Source organism: Cetorhinus maximus, chromosome 2, assembly GCF_964194155.1.
Source record: "Cetorhinus maximus chromosome 2, sCetMax3.hap1.1, whole genome shotgun sequence".
Taxonomy (NCBI): Eukaryota; Metazoa; Chordata; class Chondrichthyes; order Lamniformes; family Cetorhinidae; genus Cetorhinus; species Cetorhinus maximus.
This window is the reverse complement of record NC_135880.1, coordinates 93,440,030-93,455,678: the sequence shown is the minus strand read 5'-3', so window position 1 is coordinate 93,455,678 and position 15,649 is coordinate 93,440,030. Positions and strand designations below refer to the sequence as shown.

At 41.8% G+C, this 15,649-nt stretch overlaps 1 protein-coding gene across 2 annotated transcripts in view; it reads left to right on the top strand.

Annotated features, from left to right (window-relative positions):
- Positions 1–15,649, top strand: part of LOC144695973 (aldehyde dehydrogenase 1A1-like) — a 116,057-nt gene that overhangs the window by 66,890 nt on the left and 33,518 nt on the right. For both annotated transcript variants that reach the window (XM_078567112.1, XM_078567120.1), the window contains exons 7-8: positions 2,785–2,913; positions 7,352–7,465. In XM_078567112.1, the coding sequence (XP_078423238.1) occupies positions 2,785–2,913; positions 7,352–7,465 (243 nt within the window). The remainder of the gene's footprint in view (positions 1–2,784; positions 2,914–7,351; positions 7,466–15,649) is intronic.

Sequence of the window (15,649 nt, the reverse complement as noted above, 5' to 3'; positions counted from 1 at the left end):
ACTTGTTCTCACACTGAACAATTTCTCCTTTAACTCCTCTCACTTCCTTCAAAAAAAAGGTGTGGCTATGGGTACCCGCACGAGCCCCAGCTATGCCTGTCTCTTTATGGGGTATGTGGAACATTCCTTGTTCCAGTCCTACTCCGGCCCCCTCCCACAACTCTTTCTCTGGTACATCGATGATTACTTCGGTGCTGCTTCATGCTCTCGTCGGGATCTGGAAAAATTTATTAATTTTGCTTCCAATCTCCACCCCTCCATCATTTTCATATGGTCCATCTCTGACACTTCCCTTCCTTTCCTTGACCTCTCTGTCTCAATTTCTGATGATAGACTGTCCACCAATATCCATTACAAGCCTACCGACTCCCACAGCTACCTCGACTACATCTCCTCACACCCCGCTTCCTGTAAGAACTCCATCCCATTCTCTCAGTTCCTTCGCCTTCGCCACATCGGTTCTGATGATGCTATCTTCAAAAACAGTTCCTCTGACATGTCCTCCTTCTTCCTTAACCGAGGTTTTCCACCCACGGTCATTGACAGGGCCCTCAACCGTGTCCGGCCCATCTCCCGCGCATCCACCCTCACGCCTTCTCCTCCTTCCCAGAAATATGATAGGGTCCCCCTTGTCCTCACTTATCACCCCACCAGCCTCCGCATTCAAAGGATCATCCTCCGCCATTTCCGCCAACTCCAGCATGATGCCACCACCAAACACATCTTCCCTTCATCCCCCCTGGCGGCGTTCCATAGGGATCGTTCCCTCTGGGACACCCTGGTCCACTCCTCCATCACCCCCTACTCCTCAACCCCCACCTACGGCACCTCCCCATGCCCACGCAGAAGATGCAACACCTGCCCTTTCACTTCCTCTCTCCTCACCGCCCAAGGGACCAAACATTCCTTTCAAGTGAAGCAGCCTTTCACTTGCATTTCCCCCAACTTAGTCTACTGCATTCGTTGCTCCCAATGCAGTCTCCTCTACATTGGAGAGACCAAACGCAGACTGGGCGACCGCTTTGCAGAACACCTGCGGTCTGTCCGCAAGAAAGACCCAAACCTCCCTGTCGCTTGCCATTTTAACACTCCACCCTGCTCTCTTGCACACATGTCTGTCCTTGGCTTGCTGCATTGTTTTAGTGAAGCCCAACGCAAACTGGAGGAACAGCACCTCATCTTCCAACTAGGCACTTCACAGCCTTCCGGACTGAATATTGAATTCAACAACTTTAGATCTTGAACTCCCTCCTCCATCCCCACCCCCTTTCCGTTTCTTCCCCCTTCCTTTTGTTTTTTCCAATAATTTATATAGATTTTTCTTTTCCCACCTATTTACATTATTTTTGAATCTATACCTTTTATGCCCTGTCAGTCTTTCCACCCCACCCCCACTAGAGCTGTACCTTGAGTGTCCTGCCATCCATTCTTAATTAGCACATTCGTTTAGATAATATCACCACCTTCAACACCTTTGTGCTTTTGTCTGTGACATCTTTTGATTATCTGCTCCTATTACTGCTTGCTTGTCCCTACAACCACACCCCCCCACCCCACCCACCTTAAACCAGCTTATATTTCACCCCTCTCCTAATATTACTCAGTTCTGTTGAAGGGTCATGAGGACTCGAAACGTCAATTTTTTTCTTCTCCGCCGATGCTGCCAGACCTGCTGAGTTTTTCCAGGTAATTCTGTTTTTGTTAAGAATTTCACTGTCCATTTTGTGTGTCAGCATAAAAAAATGTTTGTGAAGATTCTGTCTAATATTTCTAGCAGTATTTTCTTTTAGGACATAGGGCAGGATTTTACAGTCCCACCGAAATCAATGGACTTTTGAACGGCTCACCACATTTTATGGCCATTCTCCTGCCGCGGCGGAGCCGTAAAATTCTGCCCATAGAGTAAGTTCTACGATCTAACATTCACAGCAAAATGCTGCACTTGAAGGGTTGAATGTTACACTCGCCTGCTGGCAGATTTAAAGGCGGGGCAGGACTTTTTAAATCCATGGCAGCCTGCCTGCTGCCTACCCACCTGCCCTTGTCTCCTCCCTAATTATATCAGCAGTGAGCCAGTAAGCCAATTTAGACCCTTTAGTGGCATTTATTTCATACCTAAGGGCCTCGTCGCACCATTGCTGGGGTTTAACCAGCAGCTGGAGGGGTCCATGCCAAGCAGCCAGCCCAGAGGGTCTCCCTATGCAGGCTGGTGATGGGCAATGGGGAGGGGCCCTCCTTAACGGCCCATTGGGACCTTCATAGGGCCTCCTCAAGGTTTTACCCCTTCACCCCTTGTTGCCCTCCCCCATTGGCCTCTCAAACACCACAATCCCTCATTTCCCTTAACCCCATGCCGAGGCACCCAGCGAGACCCCCCATACATTTACCCATGTCTTGTGTTCCCTTCCCTTCTATCTTTTATCCGGGTGTGGGGAGTCCAGCTTCTCATAAAATTCAGCCCAAAGCAAGTGTGGGGCACAGAATTGTATTCTAGCCCCATCTCTGACCCACATTCCCTTTCAGCTCAATTCTGTGCTGAGTGTGCAGGAATGTTAACTTAATCATGTATTACATTTTTATTGGAGATGTATATTTATAGGAAATATTTAAAGGAAATTTCACAAATTCATTTATGATATCACAAAACACATGAACAGTGAATTCTTATTCCATTATGACATATGAATATTATGCTATGGCAATAGTAATTATGTCTTTAGAGCTGGTCTATAATCATTAATAAAATCTGATACTATTAATGTAATACATTTTTTGTCACTACAGTGGAACTTCCCACTGCTGATGTTTACTTGGAAGCTTGCTCCTGCACTTTGCTGTGGCAACACAGTAGTTATCAAACCAGCAGAGCAAACCCCACTCACCGCACTCTACATGGGAGCTTTAATCAAAGAGGTAATTGGGTAAAATTAAGAATTATGAAATAGACACTTATTCATGTTCCTTACTAAATCAAATAAATGTTTCTGCAGCTATAAATTCAAGTAAGTTCATATCCACCCGTGTAACTGTCCCAAAATGACACCCAGCCCCAACTGACAAAGCTATAGATTCATAGAAATTCATTGTACAGTTTTGATCTGAATAAGGTTCACCAACTGAATGAAAATACTATAGGGGTGAAATTTGCTTTCATTGTGCCTGCTCTATGGGCGTAAAATGAGTGAAAAGAAGTCCAATTTAGGGGGGGGCCAACACATCCAATGCTATTTTGGTTCAGGTGCTGTAGAGGTTTTTCCTGCGGTTGCCCAAAACATGTTTTAGATCCCTTGCATTTGCTAATAAACAGCCTAATGCTTCTCTTGGGATGCAAATCAGAAATCTGTTTGCCTAGAATGCAACAAACAGCTCTATATTAAAACCTGCAACTGTTGGTCACTGCTCTCTCTCTCTTCTCCAGATTTCCCCAACCCCTTCCATCCTTTGCTGAAGTCTCAGCAAACTGATCTTGCTAACCCTCATGACTGGCGAGCTGTCTCTGGGGTCACAACCAGCAACTATACTATTGAGGGCTGTGGATCAATTTGCCATGTTCCTGCCAATGGCCTCAGTAAGCGAGTGCACAGTGTGCTGCATCCAGATCACCCCTCACCCACCCCAATACAGGAACAATCTAATTTCTCGACATCTGCTTTTGGGGTGCATTGATGTCTAAATAATTTACAATAACACTTAAGTATTCACTCCGATTTTTAAAAATATATTCATGCCAATCCCTCTGCTACATCATAGTCCAGGTTAAAATTCTTTATATCTTTTTCTGGCTCATTTAGTATCAGCTATTATCTTCTGGTATGAGTCAAGTAGATTATAAATGGTTAAATTTAGCTGGCAAAGTGGCTTTCATAAGCCACAACAAGTAAATTATTTACTAGAACTCTAGACATCGAACTGGAATTGGTTGATCATTTTTCTTCACTTCATACTAAAGGTCTAGGTCAAGTCAAGCTTGAGTTAATTTCCTCAGGCACCTTAGTAAAGAGCTACTATAAAGGATGCAAAGCATCCTGCTTTACTGATTTGTGAATTTAACTGTTAATCTGAGCCAAGCTTACTTTTCAGAAGCTAAGCATTAATGTTCAGTTGCACAATGCTAGTAAAATCAAAATACTCAGCATTATTATCAAGTTGTGCTGAGATTCCTTTAAGTACAGATATAAGAAACATTAAATTTTTCATTACGAGTCAACTTTAGCAAGCAGTTGTGACATTGTTCCCATTTGGTAAATGTATAGGGTGACTGATATGTTGGTATTTCTTACCACTGAAAATTAAACATTAACTTCCACAGGAAGAGTGCTTTTATTTTTTTAGACGCGATCGGTCAAATGACCAGAACAGTTGTGTTCTTTGTTTCTTTATCCAATCTAAAAATATTATTGAGTCGAAAGTTCTGCAGATCATTAAATGTTTTTCAAATGTCCTTAAGAATCTGCAATTTCTATTGAGAAATCTAGGTGAGGGGTTGAGGCCCAGAGGACCTCAAGTTGAAAGAAAGTTTGATATATATTTTTTAGAAAGAGTTAATCAAGAAGCTGTCATTAAAAGATATCAAGCTTGTATTTTAAAAGGCAATTCTGTATTGTATAAACATATAGCTTTGCTTATGCAATGTTTAAAAACCTATAGTGCATGGTTCATGTGTATGACCAAAATAGCTTCAACAATATTGGACCACTTTCAATTTGTTTTATCAGGAGACAAAAAATTATTTAAAAAGAATTTCAAAGGAGGCACTATTCATATAAAAGATGTATGAAGCCATCAAATAAAAATGTAAAGAATTATTATGCAAGCTTTTAAACAAAAATTCATTATTTTATAATATTAAAGCTTTCAGCTTGATTTTCCTTTCCTGTTTACCCCTGCGTTCAGGAATAGCAATTGTGGAAATCTGTCTCTTGTAACATAATTGATGCTTATTGTTTATTAAGTTCTGTTTCAACTAATAGTCAAATCACCTAGTGAGTTTGGACAGACTCTTCAAAGCTAAATTAAATGTCAGCCGATTTTCTCCCCTCCCTAACTAGCCCGCTGCCTCAGAGCACCAGTTGGGCACTCACAGTCCATTGTCTGCACACCAATGAGACACAGGCCTCAAAGGTTGCTCAGGCCATGTGGCAATAATGGCTGGTGAGAAATAGATGCACTTTACCTGCCCACAGCCTGTTGTGTGCCTGTTGTTACAATCGAAAACAAACATAAATTTCATGATCAGAAACATATTTCCCACCAATGCCATAGGAAGGTAACATAACCCCATTCCAATTGCACCACTCTTCCTCAACCCATAAATAAATCAACGTCGACTAAATGAACTGCATATGTTGTCTTAGCCACAATTTACATAAGAGTACAGTAGATTTATCGTAATTTGTCATTTTCCCCAAAATGTTACATCCTGATTATCCACTATTGAATGTGTTAAATTGTGCAGTATTTACCATTCTATGTTAACTTTGAAAGTGTCTACAAAATACAAAATAAAGTATAACATTTAAAATGAGATCTAAATACTCTTATCATGACAGCAATCTCTCCATTAAACAACAGGAAATTGCCTGGCATATTAGTAATATCACAGATTTGTCTTCTTCCAAAGGAGCGTATCTCCTTTCTTCAGATTTGCTAGTAATCCTGTATCTAACAGAGAGAAATATTAGGAAGTTTACAAAGTAACATATGAACATTATATACATTGAACCTGTGCCACACAATTGCCTTAAGCATCATGGTCTAAATTTTGCCCTCGTCATACGTGTGCGATTGGCGCGCCTGGAAGTGGATATGATACGTGATTCTGGCCGCAATTGCAACTGACATGCCATTTCACACTGGCTGGCCAATTAACTGGCAGCCAGTGTGAAACGCACATTGAGAGAGGCTCAGCACTGCCAGTGTGGGGTGGGGGGGGAGTTGTGGGAAGAGGTGGGAAACGAGACCAGTGAAGGTGTGGGGCAGACAATTTACAATGAGCTCCCTGAAGGCTGACAACTGCTGTGGAGTTGCCTCTGGGAGCTGTAGTATTGTCCAAAGGATATTTTCACACAAAAAATGCCACAAACTACCTCTAATGCAACTACAAACAATTGACAGCAGTACTCATAACTCCGCAACCTTCAAGCATACTCTGGGCATTTTATCCCACCCTGGATCGAGAATGATGCAAAAATCATGAAGGCCATCTGGCCAATTGGCCTGTGCGCCAAGCGTGAAAGTGCACGCTAACGCTAAAATGCACGCTAGTTTGGGTCGGCTGTGTATCCGATCACGGCACATAAAATTTCGGCCCATGATTCAAAACACCTCCTTATCCAGCAGCTTGTCATGTTACCACTTGGGTGAGGCATAAAAAAAAACACCAGCAATTCAGGGGCAAGAAAAGCAGGAAAATTCCTCTGACTCCTTTGGGCCATCAAACCTACACCAGGGGACTATATTGACAATGATTTATATTGCTCAGTTTACCAACTGTCTTCCCCATGTTGTGATCTCTGCTACAGCTAGAAATTGATCCAGTTCCCTTTTGAAGGAATGCAATGAATCAGCACTCTCCACACGATCTGGCAGCTTGTTCCTTAGAGCTACTATTCTCTGTGTGAAAAAAGTACCAGCTGACATCTGACCTAGTTCTAACCTTGGGTACCTTAAACATAATGTCCTCTGGTTCTCTCTAACCTTTCTAATTGAAATAATCTATCTATATGCACAGAGCTTAGTTTCTTCTATATTTTAAACACTTCTGTTAAACTGCCTTGGAGTTTAAACATTTATAAAATAAATCCAGCCAGATTTTTAAATCTATCTGGTTTTAAGGTTGGTATCAGTCTGGTGACACTTTTCTGATCCTTTTCCAAGGCTTCTATATCACCCACCATATGAGGAGATAAAACAAGACAAAGTATTCTTAAGTGATGCTAAATCAAAGTCTCATACAAGGTTTTCATTTTTGAATCACTTCTGGCAAAAGGATTAGGACCAGAACAATAATATCATATTTGACTATCATGCAAAAAGAGATAGGTGACTTACCTGCAGACCTATCGTGTGGCACTCAGCAGCTATTCATTCTTATTTAAACCTGTAACCTATCTTCTTCTATTGCACTGAAAGATAACCACAGCTCCATATATAAGTAAATTTTTAATTGTCCTCCATTTTCATGATTATAAATGTATTCTTAGCATTTTATCAATGTTGGTAGCTTGCAGCAGTTAGATAACCTTTTTCTAAATTCCTGTTTGAAGTAATTTAAAAACCAAAGAGCACAATGCATTCTTAACTAATGCACCTTAAAGTCTTTTGAATATTAACTCAGTGCTTTTCTTTTTAGGCAGGATTTCCTCCTGGGGTGGTGAATATTGTACCAGGATATGGATGTACAGCAGGAGCAACTATAACTAGTCATATGGACATAGATAAAGTAGCCTTCACTGGTTCTACTGAGGTACTTTGAACTAAACACCATTCCTTTGTAAAACTTGCAGAACTCAAATCAATTTAGAGGTTTGTTTTTTTAGATAATGTCAGTTTTATTGCTTTTGACAAATCACAGATATCAAGAGGACTTTAGCCATAATTGGTGACTCCAGAGTTTGGAAATGGTTTGTGCAAAACAATACGTTTGAATACCTTCAACATGGGGATAAATGTTTCACTAAATTCTGGAGATCAAAATGGCATTCCAAAATTCAAACTTTAATTCCTAGCAGACAAACATGAAGAACCTCAGGTAATTGTTAAAGAAGCCATGCGCTTACTGGGAGGCCTCAAATACCCACCAAGATCACTGTAGAGCCGGGCATACAGGTTCTGAAATTCTGTGAAGTTCTCTCATCTCCTGCAAATTCAGTGGATGCTCAGAGAACCTCTTCCAACCATCGCACATTAACTGCATGCTCACTGACAGATCATTTCCTCCTTTTCCAATTTAGCTACCAAGGATTGAACCAGGACCGTATAAATTAATAATAAACAGCACATTCTCAATTTTTGCTGTGGCTGCAGCAGCATGCACATTAGCCTTATGGAAGTGTGGTTTATCTCTCTGCTGACATATGTATAGCAGGAATCATTTATCTGGTAATGGAAAATTAGATTACACGTTTATGGAAGCATGTTTATTATTTTTATAATTTCATAGTCCTAGGAACACGAGAATTTCTGGGGCAATTTTCATTTCCAATGTATATTGGGCATGCAGTGGACAGGGCATCTGCTCTATCTATGCAATGCATTTGGCAGACTGCTGCAATTTGCATGGTTGGGCCTCATTTACAGTGAATAGGTGAGCTTCTAATACTAATCTTAATAGACAGCTGACGGGAGGGGGCGGGGGGGCAGAAAACTTGGTGGGGAGGCAGCTGCTTAAAGTCAACCTATAGTCCCTTAAAGGGGAGCTGTACTTTTTAGATATGATCAGTCAGTCATCCAGGAAAACCTGATTCTTCAGTGCAACCATGGGAAGTACTCATCAAGCAGGTGAGCTACAGAAAGAAGGCTATGTTCCTCTCCAGTGGAAACAAGAGCAGGTTCCCTGGTGGCAGGCTGGGTGGCTGGGGAAATAGTGGATAACCCTGTCAGTATAGGGAGGCAAGCAGTCAATATAAATAATTAACAACCCACTTAGGATCAATTCTTCAGGGCCACTAGTGTTTTGCCAGCAGAGGAATGGCCCCGTACCACCTGGGGAGACCACCAGCTTCATGAGGGTGAGGGACCAATGGAGCCAGAGGTTCCATGGCCCAAAGAGGGGGCCGCGGACATGAAACGCCACCTCTGCAGCTGCATTGGGCCATCTGGAGAGGCTTGCTTACTTGGTCCCTCTGATCTTTAATTTAAAACTTACCTTTCTGAAGGTACCTCTATATTGAGGTGCCCTATTAACCCCTGACCTGCCTCAGCAGGGCCCAGCTCTGGAATGGCTGCATGATCACTATCAGCAGAATTGTTCCTAGGACATGGCTGAAGTGAAATAGAAATGAAAAAATTGCATTCATATCACTTTTCACGACAACCAGATGTCTAAAAGTGCTTTATCGTTTTTTGAAGTGTATTCATTGTTGTAATTCAGGAAACACACAGAAAACTCTTGCAAACAGTAATGTGATAACGGCCAGACAATCATTTTTTGTGACATTGATTGAAGGATAAGAATTGGCCAGGTCATGGAGTTAACTCTCCTTCTATTGTTTGCGATAGTACCGTGGAATCTTTTACATCCACTCAAGCAGGCAGATGGGGCACCTGTTTAACAGCTCATCCAAAAGGCAGCACCTTCAACAGTGCAGCACTCCCTTAGTTATGTACTGGAGTGTCAGTATGGATTTTTGTACTCAAGTCCTGGAGTACGACTTGAACCTGGAGACTCAGAGGTGAGAGTGCTACCAAATGAGTAATGGCTGACACTGTAATGCAGGAAGAAATTTCATACGCTCATCAGAACAGCCTTCTCAAGGACAAATTGGGATACACAACCAATGCTGGCCATGCCAGAGAAGCTCACATCCCATGAAAGAATAAAAAAGACTTCTGCTCACATCTGTCTTACTCTCTGTAGAGACCTACAGCACTCCTACTTTAACCCCATCATAGCTGCCCTTCCTTTCCTGCTTCCCATGCCTTTCCTTTGACCTTAGTGGAGTACTTCACTGCACTTGCTTCTACTTGCACTCACAACTATTTCCCTTCTTGACAGCACTTGCTGTTTCTTCCTCTCAGCATGGGGAGAATTTTTCCTATGGCGGGCGGGCTGGGTGGGAGCAGGTGTGGAGCCAATCGCCGCCCGCGATCAGCTGCACGCCGCCATTTTACGCGGGCGGGTCAGAACGCGAAAGAGCACAGCAATCTCCGAGGCACAGAGCTGCCTCAGGGAGATTGAATGGATTATAAAACTTTTCAATAAATAAAGTAAAAGTATATTTAAACATGTCCCCTCATGTGACAGTGTCACATGAGCTGGGACGTGTTTGTGAAGTATGTAAAATTTATTTATTTATTTGATGAAACCTTCAGGAAACCTCATCCCGCCCGTGGATGAGGTTTCCTGAAAAACACAAAGGCCGCTTGGGCTCTTCACCTGCCCACCCATGTTAAGGTTGGATGGGCAGTGTTCTAAACTAGTTTAATTACTTTTTTAATGGCCTTAATAGGCCGTTGACAGTTCGGCGGGCGCGCAGCTGCCTCCAGCGCGTGCCTGCCGAACAAAATATTGAAATGATGCACGCCCAACATCATCGCACGTCATTTTAAGCGTCAGCATGTCGGGTCCACCCCTGCACGCTGACGGCAATATTCTGCCCAATGCGTTTTTGCTAAATTGCCTATTACATCTTCAAAACTCTTTAAAAGTGTATACGCTAACCCACCGCCATTCCTTTTACAGAAGAAGTTGGCACACAGCCAAAGGGAAAGTTGAAGAACACTACACTGCAAATCCTGAAACCAATGGAGGAGGTCGCCATTGATTTCATTGGCAGGAAGAGGGCACACAACATTGAAGATAGAGAGGCTACCCATAACAGGGTGTTTGGGAATCTTGCCTTTCTTTCCTTTTTCTACTCTCTCACATGACACCTAGTGCTGCATTGTGCTACCACATATCTAGTGCTGCTTACCCTTGCCATTCTGTGCTAACCCTGATCCTCCTACCTGTTGTGTTATTATAATGACATAGTACCTTGGGCTTATTTACTGGACAAGACACAAGGCACTAATTGCTCATAAAGGATTGGGTAAACACATTGTGTGTTGATTCATTAACATTAAGTACATGAGAACAATTCTACATAGGTATAAAGCTTGAAGACATCAGAGTTGTGTGTGCCCTGCTCAAAGCAATAGTGAAATGAAGACTGGATTACATAACACGTTTCCTTTCTAGTGATGTCATGCTGCTTTCCATTAAAGCCATATTACAACATCCCCCTTTCTTTTTAAAGATACTTTCTCCCCTTCCGAAGAAGTATAACTATTTACAATACATGTTTATGTTTAGTTACCGTTACATAAGTACATAGAACTGACGAATCTATGCGTCTCTAAAGCATAAAGGTAATTTGCTGGTACACCTAGATCTTGTGATGGTAACCTGGACTGGATGTTTATTTAATTACTCAGTGATCTGTGGGATTGTCTTTCCTGGATGTTGTTCCTGGTTACATTTGGGATCTTGTCCTAGCTGCAATAGGACTGTATGGTGGTTGAGGAGCTGGAATGGATCTGATTTATCCTTGGTTATGCCTCACCATTGCATCTTTGTGTAATGACTTCATAGGACCTTAGTTCTGAACAAATCCTTACCACCTTGATTGATTGCCATGTACCTTCTGTGGGATCCTGGATATGAACTTGTTGCCCCAACTGTAAACTTGGCAATTCTATATCTGCATTTTTATTGTGTACATTGGTCATCTTTTATTGTAGCTTTAAAAGTTGCTCTCTAGCTTCTCAGAGAGTAGAATGGATAATAGTAGGTAAATTGGTACACACTGGTCTGCCAAACATGAGCTCTACCTGTGATGGAATAGTTGCACTTAAAGGTGTTGTTCTCAAATGTAACATTGCAATGTGTAGATCTTGTTTGGTCTGTCTACATTTGAGGATTAGGGATTTCACTGTGCAAATCATGCATTCAGCTAGACCATTAGATCTAGAGTAATGAGGAGAACAAGTAGTATCATCAATATTCCACTTATTACACATATACTGAACACTATATTGGCTTACCAATAAATTGTAGAGCATTATCTCTCTAGGTACACCAAATAAACTGAAAATAGTACTTAAGAGTGCACGCAACAGTTGTGCTTGACGTATTGTGCATTTGTCAAATAGTCTGATACTAAAGTAGTCAAAGATGACGATGAAGTCAGTGCCACAGACATGAAAGATGCAATTTTGGACCGAGGATGGGTAGGAATTGCATGTGGAATCAATGGTGCTTTGTGTTGACTTGACATATGCTCTTGACATGCCTCACACTTCTTGACGACAACTTCAATGTCATTGTTCATACTCAGCCCATAGACTGTCTCTCTTATGAGTCTTTTCATCCAATCTATGCCCATGTGTGAATAATGAAGTTGCTGATGAATATCAAGTCACAAAGATTCCAATATGATGACCTGCCTGCCTTTAAAAACGACTCCCCAGGAGATGCCCAGCTCATCCTGATAAGGCCAAAATGGTCTCATGTGTTTGTGAACATGTTGAATTGAATGAGGCCATCTTTCAATTATGGTTTTCCACAGTTTCTGTAGTGTAAAATCTTTCACCATTTCTTCTTGTGGCTGCTGGCATTTGTATTATGCAAAATGTACCAGATCAATTTGGAGAACATCTTCAAGTTTGATGTCAATGAAGTCAACTTGTAGATCTAAGGATATATCTTCTGTTTTCACTGGGTTAGGCAATCTTATATCTTTCTGTCCGGATACCGGATGGTCATTCTTATTGCTTGATGGTACCCATTGTGTATGGTCTGTTTGGAACAGTACATGGCTTTTTGTAGCTGCATCAGCCTTTGCTGTATTGTACTGCTGTGGCCAGTGGCCCTTTGTGCCACATGCCTTAAAGAATTGATGAATAGCTGGGCATTTCCTTGGTACATTCAGAGGACCACACCTTCCACATGTCTAGCTAGGTTTGGGTGTTCTAGTGAGTGCGTCAACAATTGGGCTTGTACTTAGGATCATAGCTTCATATTTATGTCCATCCTTGAGTAGTTCTTTGATGCTATACATTTTGGGCTTGTCTAACAGATCTTTCTGGAATGCCTCCATGGGAGCGGATCACCAACTCAACAATTCTGTCTGCTAGTTCTGCATTTGAAAATTCATATACGTACTCCTTTCTCTGCATCTGCTAACAAAGTGGTCTATTGATTCTGCAGGCTGTTGTCAAAATGACATGAACCTTAGTCGAGGAATATGGAAGTTTAATCTGATTCTGGACCAGTCTTCCGATGCAGTCCATATCTTTTTGGGATCCTTTAGCTCTTCTTTTGTGAATCCTGATGTGTTCAGCCTGTGTAGACCTTCATTCCCAGTTGCTAGGCAATTTTTAATGGCTTGCTTGTCTTGTTCAGACACACTTGAATCAAGAAACCATAGCTCTGTAGGCTGTTTAAATATTTTGAATTTGGATAGTAGGTCAGCTGTATCCCAATACAAACAGGAATTTTGTGGACAGTCTGACAATATTCCTTTGATCTTCTTTTGCAGTAGCTGGGATGAGTGTTGCTGAAACCATTTTTGCATACTTTTCTGAAGCTCCGCCCATGAAGATGAGTTGTGGTGGGAACACACCAAAGAGTAATAGTGTCTTTGCTTTTTCTTCAATTTGTTGTTCAGCAACTCCTGAAGCCAGCCGTTGTAATCGCAACCTTCTCAGGCCTGATTGTTGTGACTTTCTTTTATTCCTGTTCACTATCGATTCAGTCCATGCCCTGGTCACACGCCTTTCCTGACTGAGCTAAGCCAGTGCTGGTCCACTCAACGTGCTGTCCCACTGACAGAACTGACAGGCCATGCGCTGCAATCTCCCCACGAGGGACCCATCTGCTTACCAGCTTTTTACTTGAGCACTAGTCCGGCGCTGTGTCTCCAAAGTTTTTCTTCACGGTCATGACGTTGCATTTTTAACACTGCAACTTGATTGCGGTCTGACCAAAATGTGAAGGGTTGTCTCATGCCATGTAGCAAGTTCTAAGGCTGTTCACAATGTCATACCTGTATGTAATCTTGCCGCCACTTGTCTTACCACCACTGATCACCATGTCATGTTATTATAATGATATTGTACCTTGGGCTTATTTACGGTACAAGACTCAAGGCACCAATCGGTCATAACCGATTGGGTAAACACGTTGTGAGTGCATTTATTAAGACTAGGCACATGAGAACAGTTATACATAGATATGAAGCTTGAAGAGATCAGAGCTGTGTGTGTGCTCTACTTAAAGCAAAAGTGAAACCAAGATTAGATCACATGACACATTTCCCTTCTAGTGATGTCATGCTGATATCCCTTAAAGGCATATTACAACATTACCCTTATTCTAATGCCTGTGACAACTGGGGCCCTGCAAACACACAAATTGAGGAGGATAATCCTCCTGAATATGCACCATCACTTGTTCTTACCCTATCAAGTACCAGTATGGAAATTGCCATTCATATATAAATAGTGAGGTAGAGGGGTCACAAGAACATACATATGAACATATGAATTAGGAGCAGGAGTAGGCCACTGACCCCCTCGAGACTGCTCCACCATTCAATAGGTTCATGGCTGCTCTGATTATAACATCAGCTCCACATTCCCATTTACCGCCGATAACCTTTCACCCTTAGCTTATCAAGAATCTACCTAGCCCTGCCTTAAAAATATTCAAAGACTGCTTCCACCGCCCTTTGAGAAAAAGAGTTCCAAAGACTCACAATCCGCGGAGAGAAAAAAATTCTCCTCATCTCTGCCTTAAATGAGTGGCCCCTTATTTTTAAATAATGATCCCTAGTTCTAGATTCTCCCACAAGAAGAAACATCCTCTCTACATCCACCCTGTCAAGACCCCACAGGATCTTAAAGGTCTCAATTAAGTCTCCTCTTACTCTTCTAAATTCCAATGGATACAAGCATAACCAGTCCAACCTTTCCTCATAAGACAACCGCCCATTCCTTGCATTAGTTTAGTAAACCTTCTCTGAACTGCTTCTACTGCATTTACATCTTTCCTTAAATAAGGAGAGCAGTACTGTACACAATACTCCAGATGAGGTCTCACCAATGCCCTGTACAACTGAAGCATAACCTCCCTACTTTTGTATCCAATCCCCCTCATAATAAATGACAACATTCTTTTATCTTTCTTAATTACTTGCTGTACCTGCATAATAGCTTTTTGCAATCCATGCACTAGAACACCCAGATCCCTCTGCATCCCAGAGGTCTGCAATCTCTCACCATTTACATAATATGCTTTTTTTTTTATTTTCCCATGTTATACTCCATTTATCAAATCTTTGCCTGCTTACTTAACCTAACTACATCCCCTTGTAGCTTCCTTATGTCCTCTTCACAACTTACTTTCCTACCTATCTTTGTATCATCAGCAAATTTAGTAACCATACCTTTGGTCCCTTCATCCAAGTCATTTTTATAAATTGTAAAAAGCTGAGGCCCCAGCACTGATGCCTGTGGCACACCACTCGTTACGTCTTGCCAACCAGAAAATGAGCCATTTATTTCTACTCTCTGTTTCCTGTTAGTTATTCGATCTTCTAACCATGCTAAAATGTTACACCCTGCATCATGAGCTTTTATTTTTCACAATAACCTTTGGTGTGGCACCTTATCAAATGCCTTCTGGAAATCTAAGCACAGTACATCCATCGATTCCCATTCATCCACAGCACAAGTTACTCCTTCAAAGAACACCAATAAATTGACTAAACATGATTTCTGTCTCACAAAACTTCACATCCTCCCCAAAGTGTAGCACCCAGAACTAGACCCAATACTCCTGAACTAGTGTTTTATACAGGTTTACCATAACTTCCTTGCTTTTATGCTCTCTGACTATCCATATAGCCCAGGGTCCCGTATGCTTTATTAACCACTTTCTCAAACT